Genomic DNA, 17,741 nt, shown 5'->3' with positions numbered 1-17,741 from the left:
CGGACGATGCTGAACTCCTACCCGGAGCGGCGCTGTACTCAGATCAGGCCACCATTGTCACTTCCGGCACTACTTTTTAACTAGAATTTTTATATTGCCGCCAAAAAATCACCAAGCAATGTCATTATAATGTGATCAGTTCTGCACTGCATCCATGCAGAATCATATGAGATTAATTCCAAAACCCCCACAGTCTGCGGGATTAAACAGTTGTCATTCTACACGCATATTTGTGCAAGCAATAAAACATTAATGTGCCATCTCTCATGTGTGTGTGTGTGTGTGTGTGTGTGTGTGTCTTACAGGTGAGTGACCAGCTGGTGGAGATCAATGGTAACAGCACTGCAGGAATGACCCACAGTCAGGCGGTGGAGCAGATCCGTGCAGCTGGTCACACCATCCACCTAGTCCTCAAGAAGGGCAATGGCTACGTTCCGGACTATGGTGAGAGTTCACAGCAAACTAACCCTAACACTACTTTTCCCCCTTTTTCTGTTGTTCCTGCTTTTAATACTTAATTAATACAATTTCCATTAACACACTGTTACCTTTCTTCCTCTTCCTGCCTCCTTCTCTTTCTATTCTCTCCCAGTGGAGCTGTCCAGCTTATCTCTCTGTATGACCAACTCCAAGCTAGGCGAGCCTTGCTTCTATGTCATCGGTCGGACCGAGAATACGCGGTTGGTAGTTGTTCCTGTTAGTTCTCCATTTTTTTGTTTCTCTACATCTCTCTCCTTGCTAACTTTAAAATGTCCAGCTGTTTGTTGCCACCTGGATCCTGTCCCCCCACACTTCAGTGTCATTGTCCAGCTATCCTCCCTTCGAAGTCCTTGTCCTGCATGTCTGTTGTCTGGGATTAAGCAACCCAACCAAAAGTCTAGACCAGGGGTCGGCAGCCTTTAACACTCAAAGAGCCATTTGGACCCGGTTTCCACAAAGGAAAGCGTCAGGAGCTTCATATTCTTTTTGACATGTAAAATGATAACATTGCATATATTATTTTTTAAGCCGATGAGGTGACAAATGTTTAATCACGCAGACAAGAGGACACCCGGTCACACATAACGGCGCTATGCTAACTCTGCACAACTTATTTTTCATCTTAAAGTCAACATATGCAAATCATTAAAGCACTAAATATTGCAAACAACTCTTTACTCAAATGAAGAGGCATCTGATTCTGAAACGCTAACTGATTTAACAGCTCTGGTAGGGGGTGGCAGGCATTTATGCTTATACGACATTTCTGATGCATATTTTGAGCAACAAAAAATAAAACATATTACATTTTAATGTTACAAGATCACAATAATCCTCAAATTTCTAACTACAATTACAAAAGCCACAGTGTAAGAAGGAAAGAGCTGCAAGTTGCCGATCCCTGGTCTAGGGATAATCGAGGTGACACCGACACCTGTAGGGTTCTTCTGATTCAACTTTGTTTTCTTTAAACTTTGTTTATTGAATTGAAATTTTTATTTTATTTATTTAAATATGATCCATGTAACTGTCCCTGTAACTACTGATTGTAAGTCGCTCTGGATAAAGGCGTCTGATAAATGCTGTAAATGTACTTTTCTACGTTGCCATTACGACAGTATCAAACATGTAAAGTCATTTAGTCTTGGCCAATGCAAATAGTAATGTGTCCAAGGTATGAGCTCTACACAACAACAGGAAGTTCTTGACTGTAAACGGGAAACAGGAGAGAAGTAAACAAAGTGTGGCAGAAGTAAATAAGGAAATGTCCATGCTTGGCTCATTAGATAATATATTAAAATAATTTATTAATTATAATTATTAATTATAATTATAACTAATCCAATGATATTCCAGGTGTGACCCTGCAATAACCTTTCCTGGTGGGAATATCTGGCACACAGCAACATTAAATATGTTTCCTGCATGGGACATCTGAGTGGGGATGAAAAATTGCCTCATAGTCATTAGATTTTCTGCAATTAAAAACATTTCAAATTTTTTCAAATTAGCTCTTAAAATAAAACAATTAACCAGTTAACATAGACAGCTCTATTTATTATGGAATCTGAAATTAATTTTCCTGCTGGAATTATTCTCACAAAGCCTGCAGAACAATACATAATATATTCAAACATTATTGTAATGCTGTAGCAGCACATTTTTTTTGCAAATACGAGGAAAGTGAGCCCATAAGTGAGAATTAATTTGCGCTATGATATGGAGGTGGTGCTATATTTGTACAATGCAGCTTTATTTTAAACATTTGCCCAAATTCTCAGCAAAAGCAATTTATTTGGTTGCTGCGACATAATGCCGTTGGAATGGGGCCAGCATCATTTGCATCTCAAACATTGAGGTTTAGCGTTTCAAAGCTATTCATAGCCTTTTATGCATGAGTCAGACTGACATTTAGGACAAATGATAAAGTTTAGTGTGTGACATGAAAATAAAGTATTAAAACGGTATATTTACATAATTTAGTTAATTTTCCAGGCACCATATTAAATGTTGCATGTGGGGCTTGTTCGTTTAAATCACATCCAGAACGTTGCTGTTGGTAGTGGGCCTGCTCCCAAAATGTCTACAGCAGAATTCACGTTGGTGTGACGCCCACTGACACACCCTGTTTACAGGAGGAGAGTGTGAGCTGGTGTGTGAGAGCTGTCAATCATTCCTACACTCCCATCATTAAAGTTAGTCTTCAGGGTGTCAGAAATAATGAACACACCGCCAAAAATGAAGACCCTTTCTTTTTTTGTCTGTGAACCTAGACACATAAACAATTTGACGTTAGCGAACGCTCCCCATGTGCTTCGTTCAAACGACAGCTCAAGACCTTCCTCTTTAAAGAATATTTAGATTAAATTGTAATTTTCTTGTCAAACTTTGTGTACAGAATCTACAACAGAGTGAATTAAATAGATGTATTCATAGTTGGGGTCCTAGTGAACCGGAATTGATCTCTTCATCGATGGTAACTTGAAAGCACGTTGTAAGTCGCTCTGGATAAGGGCGTCTGCCAAATGCCGTAAATGTAAATGTATGTAAATGTTGTTTATTGTGGTGTGAAAAAAATCCTGATAATGACTAGATATTGTGTTGCAGAGTAATCAGTGCAGAATCACATTTTAAAGTAATTTTAGTTTGTGCTGCTGTGATTCTTTGTCTCTCACCATTCTTTTCTTTCTGGTTGCTTTCCCGCCATCCTCTCTGTGTCTGTTTAGGCCGTAATCTCAGAGCAGCCTCCCCCTCTTCCTCGCCCAACTCCTCGGAGTCGCGTGTGGCTTCAGTAGACCACGCCCACAGGATGGGAGGTGGTCGGAGGGCAGTGCACCGGGGAAAGAGGTGGCAGGAGGACACCAGATCCAACTCTCTGGAGAAAGGAAGAAGAGGAGCAGGAAGGAGGACGAGCAGCACTGACTCTCAGTCGGAGTCGGACAAAGAGGGGGGTGGGCGGGGCAGGCTGCATGAAAGACCACGGTCGCATTCCGTCCAACCGGACGGGGAGAGGGGGAGGAGCCACAGCGACCACAGCCTACCCAGGAACACAGTCAGGAAACACATCCCTGACAAGGTCACATTTCAGGATGGACAGAGGGGAAAGAGCACAGTGAGACAGGGGAGGAGTAAAAGCAAAGACAAGGGGCGGAGACACAACAGCCAGGGCAAAGAACTGGGGGTTGACCATAAAGACGAAGATGACAATGATTTTTTCATGTCCAATCAGAAACTGCCCACTCCCAAACAGAACTGGGAGGAAGAGGAGGAGGAAGAGGAGGACTGGACGAGAAATAACTACTGGCAGTGGGAAAAGCAGGAGCTGGAGAGGAATTGGGTTTATGGGGGAAAAGAGTGGGAGAGGAAGACTGAAAAAGACTTATCAGGGCATCCTGTTCTTCCGATTGTGGCCAATCTTGCGTTGTTTGAGCCTGTTTTCCCTCCTCTGATGAACACCTCATTTTTACAGGGGTCCACAAGGACCCCAGAGCCCAAACCAAACCCTATCTCTTTCCTCCAAACTCCTCCAGAGTCCTAATCAGCAGTGTCTCAGGCCACATCACACTTTTGAGGCGGTCCTCCACCGTGGGGCCCCAGTCCTCCACTACAGGGCATTAGTTCTCCACCACAAGCCCCCAGCCCCATTCCTCCACTGCAGAGCCCCAGTCCTCCACCACAGTTCACCAGTTCTCCACTGCAGGGCCCTAGTCCTCCGCCGTGGGGCACCAGTTCTCGCCGTGGGGCACCAGTTCTCCACCACACCCCCCAGCCCCATTCCTCCACTGTAGGGCCCCAGTCCTCCACTGCAGGTCACCAGTCCTCCACCACAGGTCACCAGTTCTCCACCGCAGTTCACCAGTCCACCTCCACAGGGCCCTAGTCCGCCACCGCGGGGCCCCAGTCCTCCACCACAGGGCACTAGTTCTCCACCTTAAGCCCCCAGCCCCATTCCTCCACTGCAGGGCCCCAGTCCTCCACCACAGGTCACCAGTCCTCCACCACAGATCACCAGTTCTCCACTGCAGGGCACCAGTCCTCCTCCACAAGGCCCCAGTCCTCCACCACAGGGCACCAGCTCTCCACCGCATGGCCCCAGTCCTCCACCGCAGGGCCCCAGCCCCAGTCCTCCACCACAGGGCACCAGTTCTCCACCACAGGGCCCTAGTCCTCCACTTGTCAAAGTGAAGTCTGTCAAAATGAAACAAAATATGAGCCATTTATACATTAAATATAATTATCAACTGTGAAACAGAAGGAAGATTCACTATCAACAAATCGTGTTTGTGTGGTGCATTAAGGGATGTCTTGTTGTGTACTTTTTATAGCCCTGTGAAGAAGGATTATAGCAATGAGAAACATTAGGGCAGACAGTCATTTTTGTACTTTCCTGGTTTCATGGTTATTATAAAATGGTAGTGAGAGGATCCAGCATCAGTCCAACCCTACACAGGGCTTCGTTTGTCTCAGCTTCAAGGGTAAAGAATACAGTTCATCTCAGGCCCATTTGCAACATGACTTTTGCCTGAATTCTAGAGCCACGGTCTTCCTGTCTGATGCACATGAGATAGGATTGCTTTAGCATCATTCATCTTGGCTTGTGATTAATTTTAATGTAAATGTAGTAAACAACCTGGTTAGACATCAACTGCATGGTGTGGTATTTGGAGGGAGGAGAGGAATGTCCCAAAGTCTGTATACTCAGAGTATTCAGGTGTCAATAGCGAACGAAGTGGGGGAATTTGGCTCTTTCGTGGTGTTTCGTTACTGCTGGGTCCGTGGTACCGGCCACATCCCCAGTACGTGGTCTTGTGTTTTTTGAAGGGTTTCGCTGCCCACGTGTCCTCCTGTTTACGTGTGAAGATACTATACCTCTTTGAAATGAGCAATAACTGGCAAGCCATCCCTGGGGCGGAGAGGAACTGATGGAGAACGCACAGCTCACTTTTACTTTTCTATCACCATTTCCTTCTGCCTTATATGTGTCCCTTTTCTGTTGCCTGGGAAACTAAAGCTACTTCCTGTCCTTAACCTCCAGTCTGTTACTTCTTCACCCTTAACTTCATCCAGTCTTCTGGACATTTCCGCTGTCAGAGCTGGGATTGTTCTGTCTTGTTCGTCACCAGGACCCTCTGGCCTGTGACGACCAGTCGTGACTCATGCACAGAACCTAAAGGCCAACAGTGGGAGGGGCTATGGAGGCCACCGCCATAAAAGCTGCTTTTATCCAAAGGCTTTCATTATGCAATATTTTGGAATGCCCACCTAACATCTATGTTATATTATGTTCAGTAAAGCAATAATTCATTGTGGAGTACAATAGGTCAGCATATCAGGATCTGTTCTGTGGCCATAAACGATTTACGAAAGAAGAACAAGATTTAAAATGTGAGATGTAGTATCTCCCACAATTCCTCTCAGCCAATCCAAGTACCAGGTCGGCTCTAACTGTCATATAACTGTGTTATTATATTACACTGTATTATTACAATGAAAACAAAATTGTTACCACAAATGTAGATTTATACTATTTATACCAAACTAAAAAAGGCAATATATCAACAGCAGCAGAACATAGTGACTGCTGTGATATGAAGTTGCATATATGGATGTTATCTATTCTTAGCTTGTGTGTCTAAAGGACAGCGGTATTGGGCCGTTCAGAGCAATGCTTTTTCCCCATAAAGCTATTTTATTCAAATTATTATGACTATTCTTTTGCAGACAGGTTTATATTTTCAAGAAGAACCTAATGTGTGTTTTATATTCCTTGCATAAATGGTTTTAATATCAAACAGAACCTGCTGGTTTTATAAATGTAATTCATTAAAAACATGTGGTTTTTAAGTTCTGGAAATGAGTTTCTTAAATACATTTATTTTCGTACTTCATTGTTTTCCAACAAGTTGTCCTTCACAAAATGGTGTTCATCCAAAATAATAATCATTTTCTGAAGAACCTGCCAAAAACATGGGTGTCAGTCACTAGAGGTATGCCCATTATATAGACTAACGTAGAATAGTTAATATATTCCAGTGCAACGCAAGATTATATTATATATTATGTGAAGCAGAACTATTTAATGGCCCTTTGGAAGCAGTCCCAGCTGGACTGGGTTCGCACGGCTCTCTTATTTAATTCAATATTTAATATTTGAAAATGTTAAAGGAACGTATATTAAATGTTAGAGCACACGGCCGAGTTGACTTGGGGTCCCCTGTCCAGTCTGTCTGTGCTCCTACTGTAGTCCCCAATCATTATCATTACATGTTCTTGTCCATGGTTGTGTGTGTACATATATAAATATATCTATATGACATACAAATTACAGAACGTGTACAGTTTATTATGATATTAACACAAATATTGTTATGTTTATTTATTGTTATGTTTCAAATGATATAAGGTGACAATAAAGAGTAAACCTGCATCTTTTGGTTTCTGTTTTTTATTAAATAACATAATTTTTACTGGACTGTTAAATTGGTATTAAAACAGGTTGATAGATTTACTCTCGCCGAATTGCCGTTCATTTGGTTATAATGTAGAACCAGGCTGAAATGTTTGCATGTAATTATCATAATTCTTTATAATGGGTGTCCTGTGCTCGGAGAGGGAGGCTTTGTGAAGCAGACTTCCCTCGGACCTCCTTCCTTTTTTTTTAAGTCATGCATCTCTCCTTCCACGCGGTGGCAGCAGCGGGCCGAGCCCCTTTTTATTCTCTTTAACTCGGGGAGACGGGCGGGACAGTTCCACGCGAAGTTGAGTGGAGCATTGCAGCGATCTAGTGGGGTCCCAAACTAGGGAGTCACTCACAATGATTTCTTACATTTACATTTACAGCATTTACTAGACGCCCTAATCCAGAGCGATTTACAATCAGTAGTGACAGGGACAGTCCCCCCCTGGAGACACTCAGGGTTAAGTGTCTTGCTCAGGGACACAATGGTTGGATTTGAACCTGGGTCTTCTGGTCCATAGGCGAGTGTGTCACCCGCGCGGCACTTTCTGCACTTTAATTGAAATTTAGATTCGAGGCGGAGTGAGGAGGGAGGGAGGGAGGAGGAGGAGGAGGAGAGGCGGGTAGAACCCGGCGTGATGATCGCTGCGGGAAACCGATCACTCGGCGCCAAAATGGCAGCGCGGCAGCGATCGGCCGCGGCCCCGCGCTTCTGGTGACGGGACGTGGGTGTCCCCCTCCCGTCCGGGAGCGTCGTGGATTTTACAACCGGAGCAGCGCGTTCCGGTCCCGCGGGGGAAACGGGCGCCACTCGCCGTGCGCTTTGCGTCGTGGCGCACGGACCGTTTACGCACCGGGACCGCGAGTGAACGGCGTGTGACGGCGCGACCGCGGTCGGGTTCGTCGGCCGCACTCCGCTTCGTTTAGTGGGCGGCGCCGGCGCGGTTTTATCGGGGCTTTTATCGTATCGTATCGTTTTTTTTGGGGTTTTTTATTTACGCAGCGGGCATCTCCGGTGCGCAACGGGGCACCGAGAGAAGTGGCGCGAGTTTGTCGAATTGTCGGTTGTTTAAACGATTTATGAAACTGCCGTATTGCAGATTTTGGGGAGGGAACGAGATGGAGGGACGTCCGGCCGAACTCGGATCCGCAGGGGACCCCCGAGGTTCGTCAGATCGCGCTCGGCGGGCATCGCCGCAAGGCCCCTCGGAGAGCAGAACCGGAGCCCCGCTCCGCGCGTAATAAAACCCCCCAGTCTGCGATACTAACAGGAACCGCGCGGTGTACCCCCAAAAAAGGAGCTTCTGATGGCGACCAGCGCTGCTCCTCCATAACGCGCCGCCGAAGGAGCCCTGAAGTTCACCATGGGGTGAGGAGAGATTTAGGGGTGAGGTAGGTGAGTGAGTTGTTACCCCATGGACCGAAGTTCATTCTCAACTTGGAGCACTTTAACATCTTCACCTTCCACCGGAAGGAACGCAGGTTTGGGATATAATTCAGATTACCGTCACCAAAAGGCAGAAATAAAGTCCCGTCCTTCATTTCTGTTTTTTTGCTGAAGACTGACTGACTTTTCCACACCAAGCCATCTTGTCTCGATCGGACTGTAAAATGGAGGAAGAAGCCGAGTTCCATTTAGGACAGATGTTGCATGTCCAGTATATTTTTTGCAACGCGAAGTTAATGGTTGATGAAGTTCAGGAAGTGGTCCACCTTGTTCTGCTGTAAGCTGGCAACACGTGGTTTCTGTGGGTTATGTCTTTATGTCCTCATGTCTCATCTTTATTCTGTAAATTGAGAATGAAGGTCAGTCGCCCCTAGTTCTCTGGGACAGATGTTGTGATGCATCTTCATTTTGCCGCAGTTCTAATCTGAACACAGACCTGTGGCATCTGAACGTTCTACAGAATTGACACTTGAAAGAAGAACCGATCTTTAAAGACCACTATAGAGGTAAAAGGTCTCCTCCTTTTTATCCAGCTGTCCTTCTCTCCTCTCCCCCCCACTGGTCTGGTCAGGTGGGGGGGGGGTGCTGACAACCTGGAGCTAGGACCATGGAGGCCAGTCAGGATAATCCGAACCGGGCGGTGGAGTACCTCCTGGAGCTCAACAACATCATCGAGAGCCAGGCCAAGCTCCTGGAGACCCAGCGGCGCCGCATCGAGGAGCTCGAGACGCAGCTGGACCGGGTCAACAAGGAGAACCAGGACCTCCGCCTGGACCGCAGCCCCTGTTCGGAGGCGCCGGGCCCCGTGCAGAACCACAACCACGAGCAGGGCACAAAGCAGCCCTCGTCGCTGCCCCACAACAACGGCGGCACTCCCGTCTCCGCGGCCCCGCCCACAGCGGCGACCAGGCGACCCCACGCCCGCTTGACCCGCGTCCTGTCCTGTGGCTCCGCCCCGATCGAGAGGGAGAGAGGCAAGCTTGACCGCGTTGACAGTACTGGCACCAACACCACCCCGGCGCCACGGAGACAGTAAGACCCCCGTCTTATCCGACTTCCCCTCACCGTCACCTTCCCCCCATGATGGTGGTGATGCTGATTTGGGTTTTTTTTTCGGGGTGATGTTGGCTGTTACCTATGAGAGACGCCATGTTTCCCCACTGTAATGAGAGATATGTGTGCTACAGGGCATGTAGAGGTTGGGTGGGGTGATCATCTCAGAGGGAACATCAACTTCGCACTATTTTTAACCTTTTTAACCAACAGGAAGGGGGTTTAAATTGTAGTGTGTGTGTGAGACAGCTGTCAGTCATGCCTACAGGCTCCTCCCCTTTTTAAACTTTGCTCATAAAAACGTTGTTAAAGTTCATCTTCTGGGTGGGCAGGATGTTAAGTTAGTTCCTCCTGTCCCAACATATCTGCATGATGGTTTTGGTAGTGGGCGTGGTCCCAAGATGGCTACCCGGTGTACAAAATTGTACAGTGGGGCAAAAAAGTATTTAGTCAGCCACCAATTGTGCAAGATCTACCACTTAAAAAGATGAGAGAGGCCTGTAATCGTAGGTATACCTCAACTATGAGAGACAAAATGAGAAAAAAAAAACAGAAAATCACATCCTCTGATTTTTAAAGAATTCATTTGCAAATTATTGTAGAAAATTACTATTTGGTCACTAACAAAAGTTCATCTCAATACTTTGTTATATACCCTTTGTTGGCAATGATACACCGGTAAGTCTTCACAAGATTTTCACACACTGTTGCTGGTATTTTGGCCCATTCTTCCATGCAGATCTCCTCTAGAGCAGTGATGTAAAAGAGACTTTCAACTCCCTCCAAAGATTTTCTATGGGGTTGAGATCTGGAGGCCACTGGCTAGGCCACTCCAGAACCTTGAAATGCTTCTTACGAAGCCACTCCTTCGTTGCCCGGGCGGTGTGTTTGGGATCATTGTCATGCTGAAAGAACCAGCCACGTTTCATCTTCTCACGATACATGGCCCCATTCAGATGGATCAGTCGTCCGGGTCCCTTTGCAGAAAAAGACCCCCAAAGCATGATGTTTCCACCCCCATACTTCACAGTAGGTATGGATGCAACTCAGCATTGTTTCTCCTCCAAACACGACAAGTAGAGTTTTTACCAAGAAGTTCTATTTTGGTTTCATCGGACCATATTACATTCTCCCAATCCTCTTCTGGATCATCCAGATGCTCTCTAGCAAACTTCAGACGGGCCCGGACATGTACTGGCTTAAGCAGGGGAACACGTCTAGTACTGCAGAATTTGAGTCCCTGGCGGGGTAGTGTGTTAGTGATGGTAGCCTTTGTTACTTTGGTCCCAGCTCTCTGCAGGTCATTCACTAGGTCCCCCCATGTGGTTCTGGGATTTTTGATCACCGTTATTGTAATCATTTTGACCCCACAGGGTGAGATCTTGCGTGGAGCCTCAGATCGAGGGAGATTAACACTGGTCTTGTATGTCTTCCATTTTCTAATAATTGCTCCCACGGTTGATTTCTTCACACCAAGCTGCTTACCTATTGCAGATTCAGTCTTCCCAGCCTTGTGCAGGTCTACAGTTTTGTTTCTGGTGTCCTTACACAGCTCTTTGGTCTTGGCCATAGTGGAGTTTGGAGTTTGACTGTTTGAGGTTGTGGACGGATGTCTTTTATACTGAGTTCAGACAGGTGTATTTAATACAGGTAATGAGTGCAGGACAGAGGAGCCTTTTACAGAACAAGTTATAGTTCTGTGAGAGTCAGAAATCTTGCTTGTTTGTTAGTGACCAAATACTAATTTTCCGCCATAATTTCCAAATAAATTCTTTAAAAATCAGAGGATGTGATTTTTTTCTCATTTTGTCTCTCATAGGGTATACCTATGCTGAAAATGACAGGCCTCTCTCATCTTTTTAAGTGGTAGAACTTGCACAATTGGTGGCTGACTGAACACTTTTTTGCCCCACTGTATTAGGCAGTGTAGAGAATGGGGGGAATTGGCATGCAGCGTATTGGTTTATATTGTAGTGTGTGCGTGAGACAGCCGTCAGTCATGCCTACAGGCTCCTCCCCTTTTTAAACTTTGATCATAAAAACGTTGTTAAAGTTCATCTTCTGGGTGGGCGGGATGTTACGTTAGTTCCTCCTGTCCCAACATAGAGGTAACCTTCAATCTAGAAGCTTTTCTCTCTGGTTATTTCTGTAAAGGCTGAAGGCAGGCTTTAGTCTGTGACATTAGTTGCCCCATCTGTTCTAGCGCTATATAAATTGTGCTCTTCGTGAATGTGCGGCCCTGAACTCAGGGAGGATTGACGGCCTTTTTTTTTTTTTTTTTTTGTCTCAATGGCTGCTGCTTTAATGATGTCTGTACCTGCTGAATGCTCAGTGCTTAGAACTGAAGGTCGTTCATTCAGGTTCTAGACAAAACAACGATGGCGACCATTCGCATTAGAACCTACCGAAGTGCGTCTGGTGGAATGAATCGTGTAGGTGTGTGTGGCTTCATTTTCAGATCGCATGTATATTTCATCCGGCAATCTTACACAATCAGCCTCAACCTTGCGAAGAGTTGTGCAAGTGCGCTGCTGTGTTGTAGGCAGTGATCGTGTGGGAAGCGTCTCCTGGGAATGAATGTCTTTCCGTGACCCTGGATGTGTGTTTTATGGCGTCCCTATTTCAAATAAGATGGATAAAGACTGAGTGCTGCCCTCCCCTCTTCCTATGCGCGTGTGGGTGTTCCACAGAATGAGATTCATTTGATTTAGTTCAAGTGTGTGTGTGTGTGTGTGTGTGTGTGTGTGTGTGTGTGTGTGTGTGTGTGTGTGATAAAATAATAACAACCCAGCAAGCAGAATGTATCCCGTCCCTCCTGTCCTCCAGGTAATTGAGGCAGAAGTAGATTTGCTGTTTGCACGGATAAATGAAGAGTACGTCTCACTCTCAGCTTATCCTCCTCTTCTGGGTTATGTAATTAATGTGTGTTTGCTGCCTTTCTGAAAGCAGCCGTTGCTAAAACCCCCCGAGAAGCTCCCAGCCTCCCCTGTGAGACGCCACATTTGGATGCTTTCACTTGTGTGTGATGACATGATGAAAAAAAAAAACTTCCAGATTTCATTATCAAGCAGTTGTTTCAGTTGCAAATTTTGTATTTCATCATATTATAAATGCTGTGTACCCCAGGGTTCCAATGTCGGACCTTTTTCATTTTCTTCCTGGTATGATAAAATGATTGGGTACTTAAACATTTTATTGTTTATTTATATAACTGTCGTGAATGTTTTACATAACTGCTTATCTGAGATGGATAAAAATATTACAGTTTGCACAGTTAATCAAATATGTTTGCATACTATATCCATCACAAATATGTTACAGTTAAATTACACACTGAAGATCCATCCTTGTTGTTCTCAACAAGCAGACTCTTTATCAATACAAAAATGTAACACTGCAAAGAGCTCATCTTCATAACAAGACGCAAAGACAGTATTTATGCACAGACGCAGAGGTTAGAATGTAATTAGGACGACGGGGTGGGGGGGCGGGACGGGACAATTGACGATGGATGCGCAGAAGATCCGACTCAGTGCTTCAGGGATCTGGAGCACCGGCAGCCTGAGAGGGAAGTGACAAATTTTTCCTGAAAACCGAAGTGACATGTCAGCATTAGGTGAAGTCTGCAATGACTCCACAACACCGAGCAATCTTGGTTATATTTAAGAAAGGCTGATATAATACGGTTTATGCAATCAGCTCCAGCAACATTTGAATCTAAATGGCTGCCCTGGCTCTATGAAATATGGATAATGTGTGGTTACTATATTCCACATGGCCCTTTAGCCTGATTGGCATGCCGGGCACAATAGCTGCATGTTTCATCTCAAAAACATGCAGCTATTGTGTTTTCGAACACGCCTTCCTTTTGAAGACGCGTTCTGTGCTTCACTGCTGTGCCATGAATGCTTCTTCCCACATGTTCGCTTCTCACTCGCTCGTTTTTTTTTTTGCCCCCAATCCCTGAATCCTCTTATGTTCTGATTCAGTTCCCCCACCAATTTCTTTTTAACCACCTTCAAACCCCCCCCCCCCCCCCCTTTATTTACCTGCTTTACACCCCCCCCCCTCTCCGTCTCCACCACCAGCACTGATAACAGATGGCGGAACAGTGTGTGTTCCACCGTTCCACCTTTATAGAGCGGCGTGTCTCTTTACAACTACTGCCAAAGCGTCCCCTGTCCCCTCCCCTACCCCTCCAAAACCTTCCCCAGAACGTTGATGGTAACTGAGGTGGCAATAGTTGGATCTGTAGCGTGCGCCTCACCCGAATGGTCCAGCCAGAACCGCGGTGGTTGCGCTCGGCTGGGTTCCTTCTGGAAATCCGCATTCTGCACGTTCGCCTCATTTCGCCTTATATGTTTTGTTGTCATTATCTGGCCGGATGAACAAACATTTCATCTTAACTGGGTCATTCGGCAAGCCGCTTCACCGCCAGTGGTGATGCTCTTACATAATCTGGCATATACTTTCACTTCTGGTGTAAATTTACTGCATGCCAAGGTGCCAGTGAGGCCGCCTCGATCAAGGCACGGTCCCCACCCACTGCTCCCTGGGCGCCTTTCATGGCTGCCCACTGCTCTCTAAAGTGATGGGTTAAATGCGGAAGGAATTTAGTTTCGTCACCATGTGCTGTGCTGCAGTGTATCTCCGTATAGGCTTTTTTTTTTACGCCGTACAAAATGTAAAACATGCGTCTGTGTCAGGGTCAAAGCAAACAATTAATTGGTGTGAACTTTTTTTTTTTTTGGTGGCGCTATTTATAGACCAAGATACCATAATAATATTTCTAGCTGTTCTGTTGCCACTCTGAAAATTAGACATGAGAAAGGTCACTTGTTTTTCTTTAAGCAAGAGGGTGCATGAAATTGCTAATGTTTGTCCACCCCAAAATACAAATCTGATTTTATATACAGTTTTTTATAAAAATGTATTTATTTTTATTTATGTATTTTTTTTAATTCAACAGAACTTTTAATAAGACATAAAATAATAATGTAATAAATATTGTGACATAGACTACCAGACATAGTTTGGAATCACCTACTCGTTTATGGGTCTCACATTTTTTACATTATAGATCAAAACTGAAGACACTGGACTATGAAATAACACACGCAAGGTTATGTAATAAATAAACAAAAACTAGGTAAAGAATTAAAGATTTGCGTCTCTCCAAATCAGGGAGCTTTTGCTGTGATGGCAGCATTTCACACTCTTGTCTTCTCTCCTCCACCTTAAATTGGACAACTTGGACGGTTTACAACAGTCCTGAAGGTTTTATACTGAACACTTTCACACTTTTATCATTCACTCATGTTAATGAGCATCTCATGATGATAATAGTGAACAAAGCAGTCATGAAGTTAAAAAGGGGAAAAAAATGATTCTTCAAACGTGCTTCACTTACTCCTCATGCAACAATTCTTATCATTTTTCCCCCCAAAATGGCTCCATCTTAGTCTCCGGAAATGTCACAGAGTAGGGGCGTCCCCAACTTTTGACTGGCAGTGCAGTCAAATGAATTCTTATATAACATTTTGCAGAAGGTAATGGGGGAAATGACCTGACATTTGCGCGAAACACTTTATTTAGGTGGCAGAATACATTTTCAAAGTTCAAAAGTAGGAACGTCAAAATTTGTGCATTCACCACTGACATTACTTTGTAAATGTTTTCACACATTAAAATAATTTGGCACAATTAACGCAGCTGCGTGTGCCAGCAGCAATTCCCAGGTAAAGAGTAGACAGAAGCATTAGGGCCGATTCAGATGGCACATCTTTCTTTTCTAATGCAGACACTGGCTGCTGAGGCGCTCTGACGTGCACCTACGTCAGGACACCCTGATTTTCTCAGCACGCCCAGATTTGACATCAAACATTTAAACGCCCACGGTGCACACACGTGAGGCGGCTCACAGCATTTTTGGATGCATCGTCTGAATCGGCCAAATAAGTTATAATTATTAAAAATTTTAATAAAAAGTAAAAAGCAAAATAAAACCACCAGTCTATTACACACAATCAGTGAAACATATTTTCATCTATACAGACAATACAAGCCGAAGGGTTGAAGGTTTCCATTTTTTAAATGAAGTAACATGGGAAAATTGACCTGCGAGGTGAGTAGAATTCTGCAGAAGGTCTGGGGATGTAGTAGGGAATCAGAGTAATGAGTTGACAGTGCTTTCCTCCCCTGGCCAGAGGATCTTCTCTCTTCGTCTCTTCTGCCTCGTGTCCTGTTCCTACCTCACTGGGCTTCGTGGGGCTCTCACGTAACCGCCTCAGGAACGTCTTTCTACCAAATGGAAAAGGGCTTTATTTCATTTCCGTGCTCGATGGGGTAAAATCCCCCCACTCTCCTTTCACCTCCGTTTTATTTTTTCTCCTCGTCTCTCTCTGTCTGGCTCTCCGCCGTGTCCCTGTGCTGCAGATATGACTCAGAGGAGCTGAAATTACTTTTGTGTCCCTCTCGCCTTCACCCCCTCACTCTTTCCACGTCTCCACTGTCACGTTCTCGCTGTGTTTGCCATCAGCGTCCCTGTGCTGCCTGCGTTCATTTAAAAGCGGTAAATCTTCGAAATTAACAACATTAGTGAAGGTGATTGCCATTGCGAAACACACGACGAAACGTGTCCTCTGATTCTAACCCATGACAGGCGCCCGGGAGCGGTGTGTGGGGACGGTACCACCTTGGCGGTTCGGGAATCGTTTACGGGTCCACTTCATTACCCGCTAGGCCACCACTGCCCATAAGAAACTTCCAAAAAACCACAACCGTTACACTCGGCACAGTAAATAATGTAATAACATTTAACATTTGTGGTGAATTGCAGCAAGACTCAAATTTATTCACTAGCAGTTTGAAAGAAGAATTTTTTTAGCCTTGGAAAACCAACATGGACGCCTCCGGGAATGCCACAAGGAATGTAATGCATTTAAATGGATATTATTTGCATTTGAACAAAAAAAAATCTTCTTAACTCCTGATGAATGATACGAAACGTTGGAAAAAAATGATTGCAATGTTTCCATGTTGACGATCAAACTTTTGCTCTTTAGTTGAAACCAACGTTGATTTGCCTCGGTAGAATCTGTATTGTGCAGGAAAATATGGCCATACTACACGGTACTCGTGATGTCACGTCAGCTCTTTTCTGGATGTTTTAGGAAACGCCATTCTGAGCTTTATCTTGCGAACATTTGTAATGTGTAAGACATTAGCCTCACGCTAAAGGCTTCTGTTTTTGCACACTGGCGCATCAAAAGCCGGTAGCAATACTTCTTATAATGGAACTGAATTCATTAGTTGAGAAAAGTTCATAAAGCACTCATAAAGTTCATACATTGTGGATGCAAATCAATTGCTAGCATGATTGCTAGCTGTCAGCTGGTGAGGTCGCCGAAAGCCCCCCAACTTGCACGTCATTAAAGGGCAGGATTTGGCAATGTTGCGCTCATGGCTGTTAAATTCAGTATTATGAGATGAAAGAAGAACCTCTTCTTTCACCAAGATGCCGTGGGCAGGTTATGGAGATCTCAGAGTGCCACTCGCTTTCTCCAGTCGAGTGTGACATGTCTTTGTTGCGAGACAAACCGATCTAATAAAGAAGTCTGTAGCGCACTTGTGAGGAAATGCAGCGCAGCTCCGTCCACTGGTTCCGCCGCGGAGAACAGCAGGGCCTGGAGCGGAGGAGACGCTGCTTGTCTGAGCGCATTAACTACTGTGGGATGATGCATCGGGGGTGAATAGGGTTACTGTCAAGAGGAACTTGACAGTACTGCTAATGAAGACATTAGATTGGGAAGATGATGATGAAGGTGTATTAAAATGCGAGGCTATAGAAGAGGTCTAGAGCCCTGATTTCACCGTGCTATCGTGGACGTAGCTTGTTCACCAGTATAAGGTCAAGTACAGTGCAGGCCAAAAGTTTGGACACACCTTCTCATACAATGTGTTTTCTTTATTTTCATGACCTTTTACGTTGGTAGATTCTCACTGAAGGCATCAAAACTATGAATGAACACATGTGGAGTTCTGTACTTAACAAAAAGTGGAGACCTGGCCTCCACAGTCACCGGACCTGAATCCAGTCGAGATGGCAACAAGTGCTAAACACCTCTGGGAACTCCTTCAAGACTGTTGGAGAAGCATTTCAGGTGACGACCTCTTGAAGCTCATCGAGAGAATGCCAAGAGTGTGCAAAGCAGATATCAGAGCAAAGAAACTAGAATATAAAACACGTTTTCACTTATTTCACCTTTTTTTTGTTAAGTACATAACTCCACATGTGTTCATTCA

At 44.9% G+C, this 17,741-nt stretch overlaps 2 protein-coding genes across 10 annotated transcripts in view; both read left to right on the top strand.

Moving 5' to 3' along the window:
- The window catches only part of magixb (MAGI family member, X-linked b), a 51,985-nt gene extending 45,078 nt beyond the window's left edge, over positions 1-6,907 (top strand). For 4 of the 6 annotated variants that reach the window (XM_028994423.1, XM_028994422.1, XM_028994425.1 and 1 more), the window contains exons 16-17: positions 306-444; positions 593-2,871. In XM_028994423.1, coding sequence (XP_028850256.1) covers positions 306-444; positions 593-903 — 450 coding nt within the window. In that variant the 3' untranslated portion in view covers positions 904-2,871. Of the gene's footprint in view, positions 1-305; positions 445-592; positions 2,872-3,206 lie in introns of those variants that run through there. The other 2 variants (XM_028994427.1, XM_028994426.1) reach the window with 2 other exon arrangements.
- A 675-nt stretch (positions 6,908-7,582) lies between these two features.
- The window catches only part of iqsec2b (IQ motif and Sec7 domain ArfGEF 2b), a 48,683-nt gene continuing 38,524 nt past the window's right edge, over positions 7,583-17,741 (top strand). For all 4 annotated transcript variants that reach the window (XM_028995015.1, XM_028995016.1, XM_028995018.1 and 1 more), the window contains exon 1: positions 7,583-9,416. In XM_028995015.1, the coding sequence (XP_028850848.1) occupies positions 8,992-9,416 (425 nt within the window). In that variant the 5' untranslated portion in view covers positions 7,583-8,991. The remainder of the gene's footprint in view (positions 9,417-17,741) is intronic.

This window comes from Denticeps clupeoides, chromosome 10, assembly GCF_900700375.1.
Source record: "Denticeps clupeoides chromosome 10, fDenClu1.1, whole genome shotgun sequence".
Taxonomy (NCBI): Eukaryota; Metazoa; Chordata; class Actinopteri; order Clupeiformes; family Denticipitidae; genus Denticeps; species Denticeps clupeoides.
This window is presented reverse-complemented; position numbering and strand designations above follow the sequence as displayed.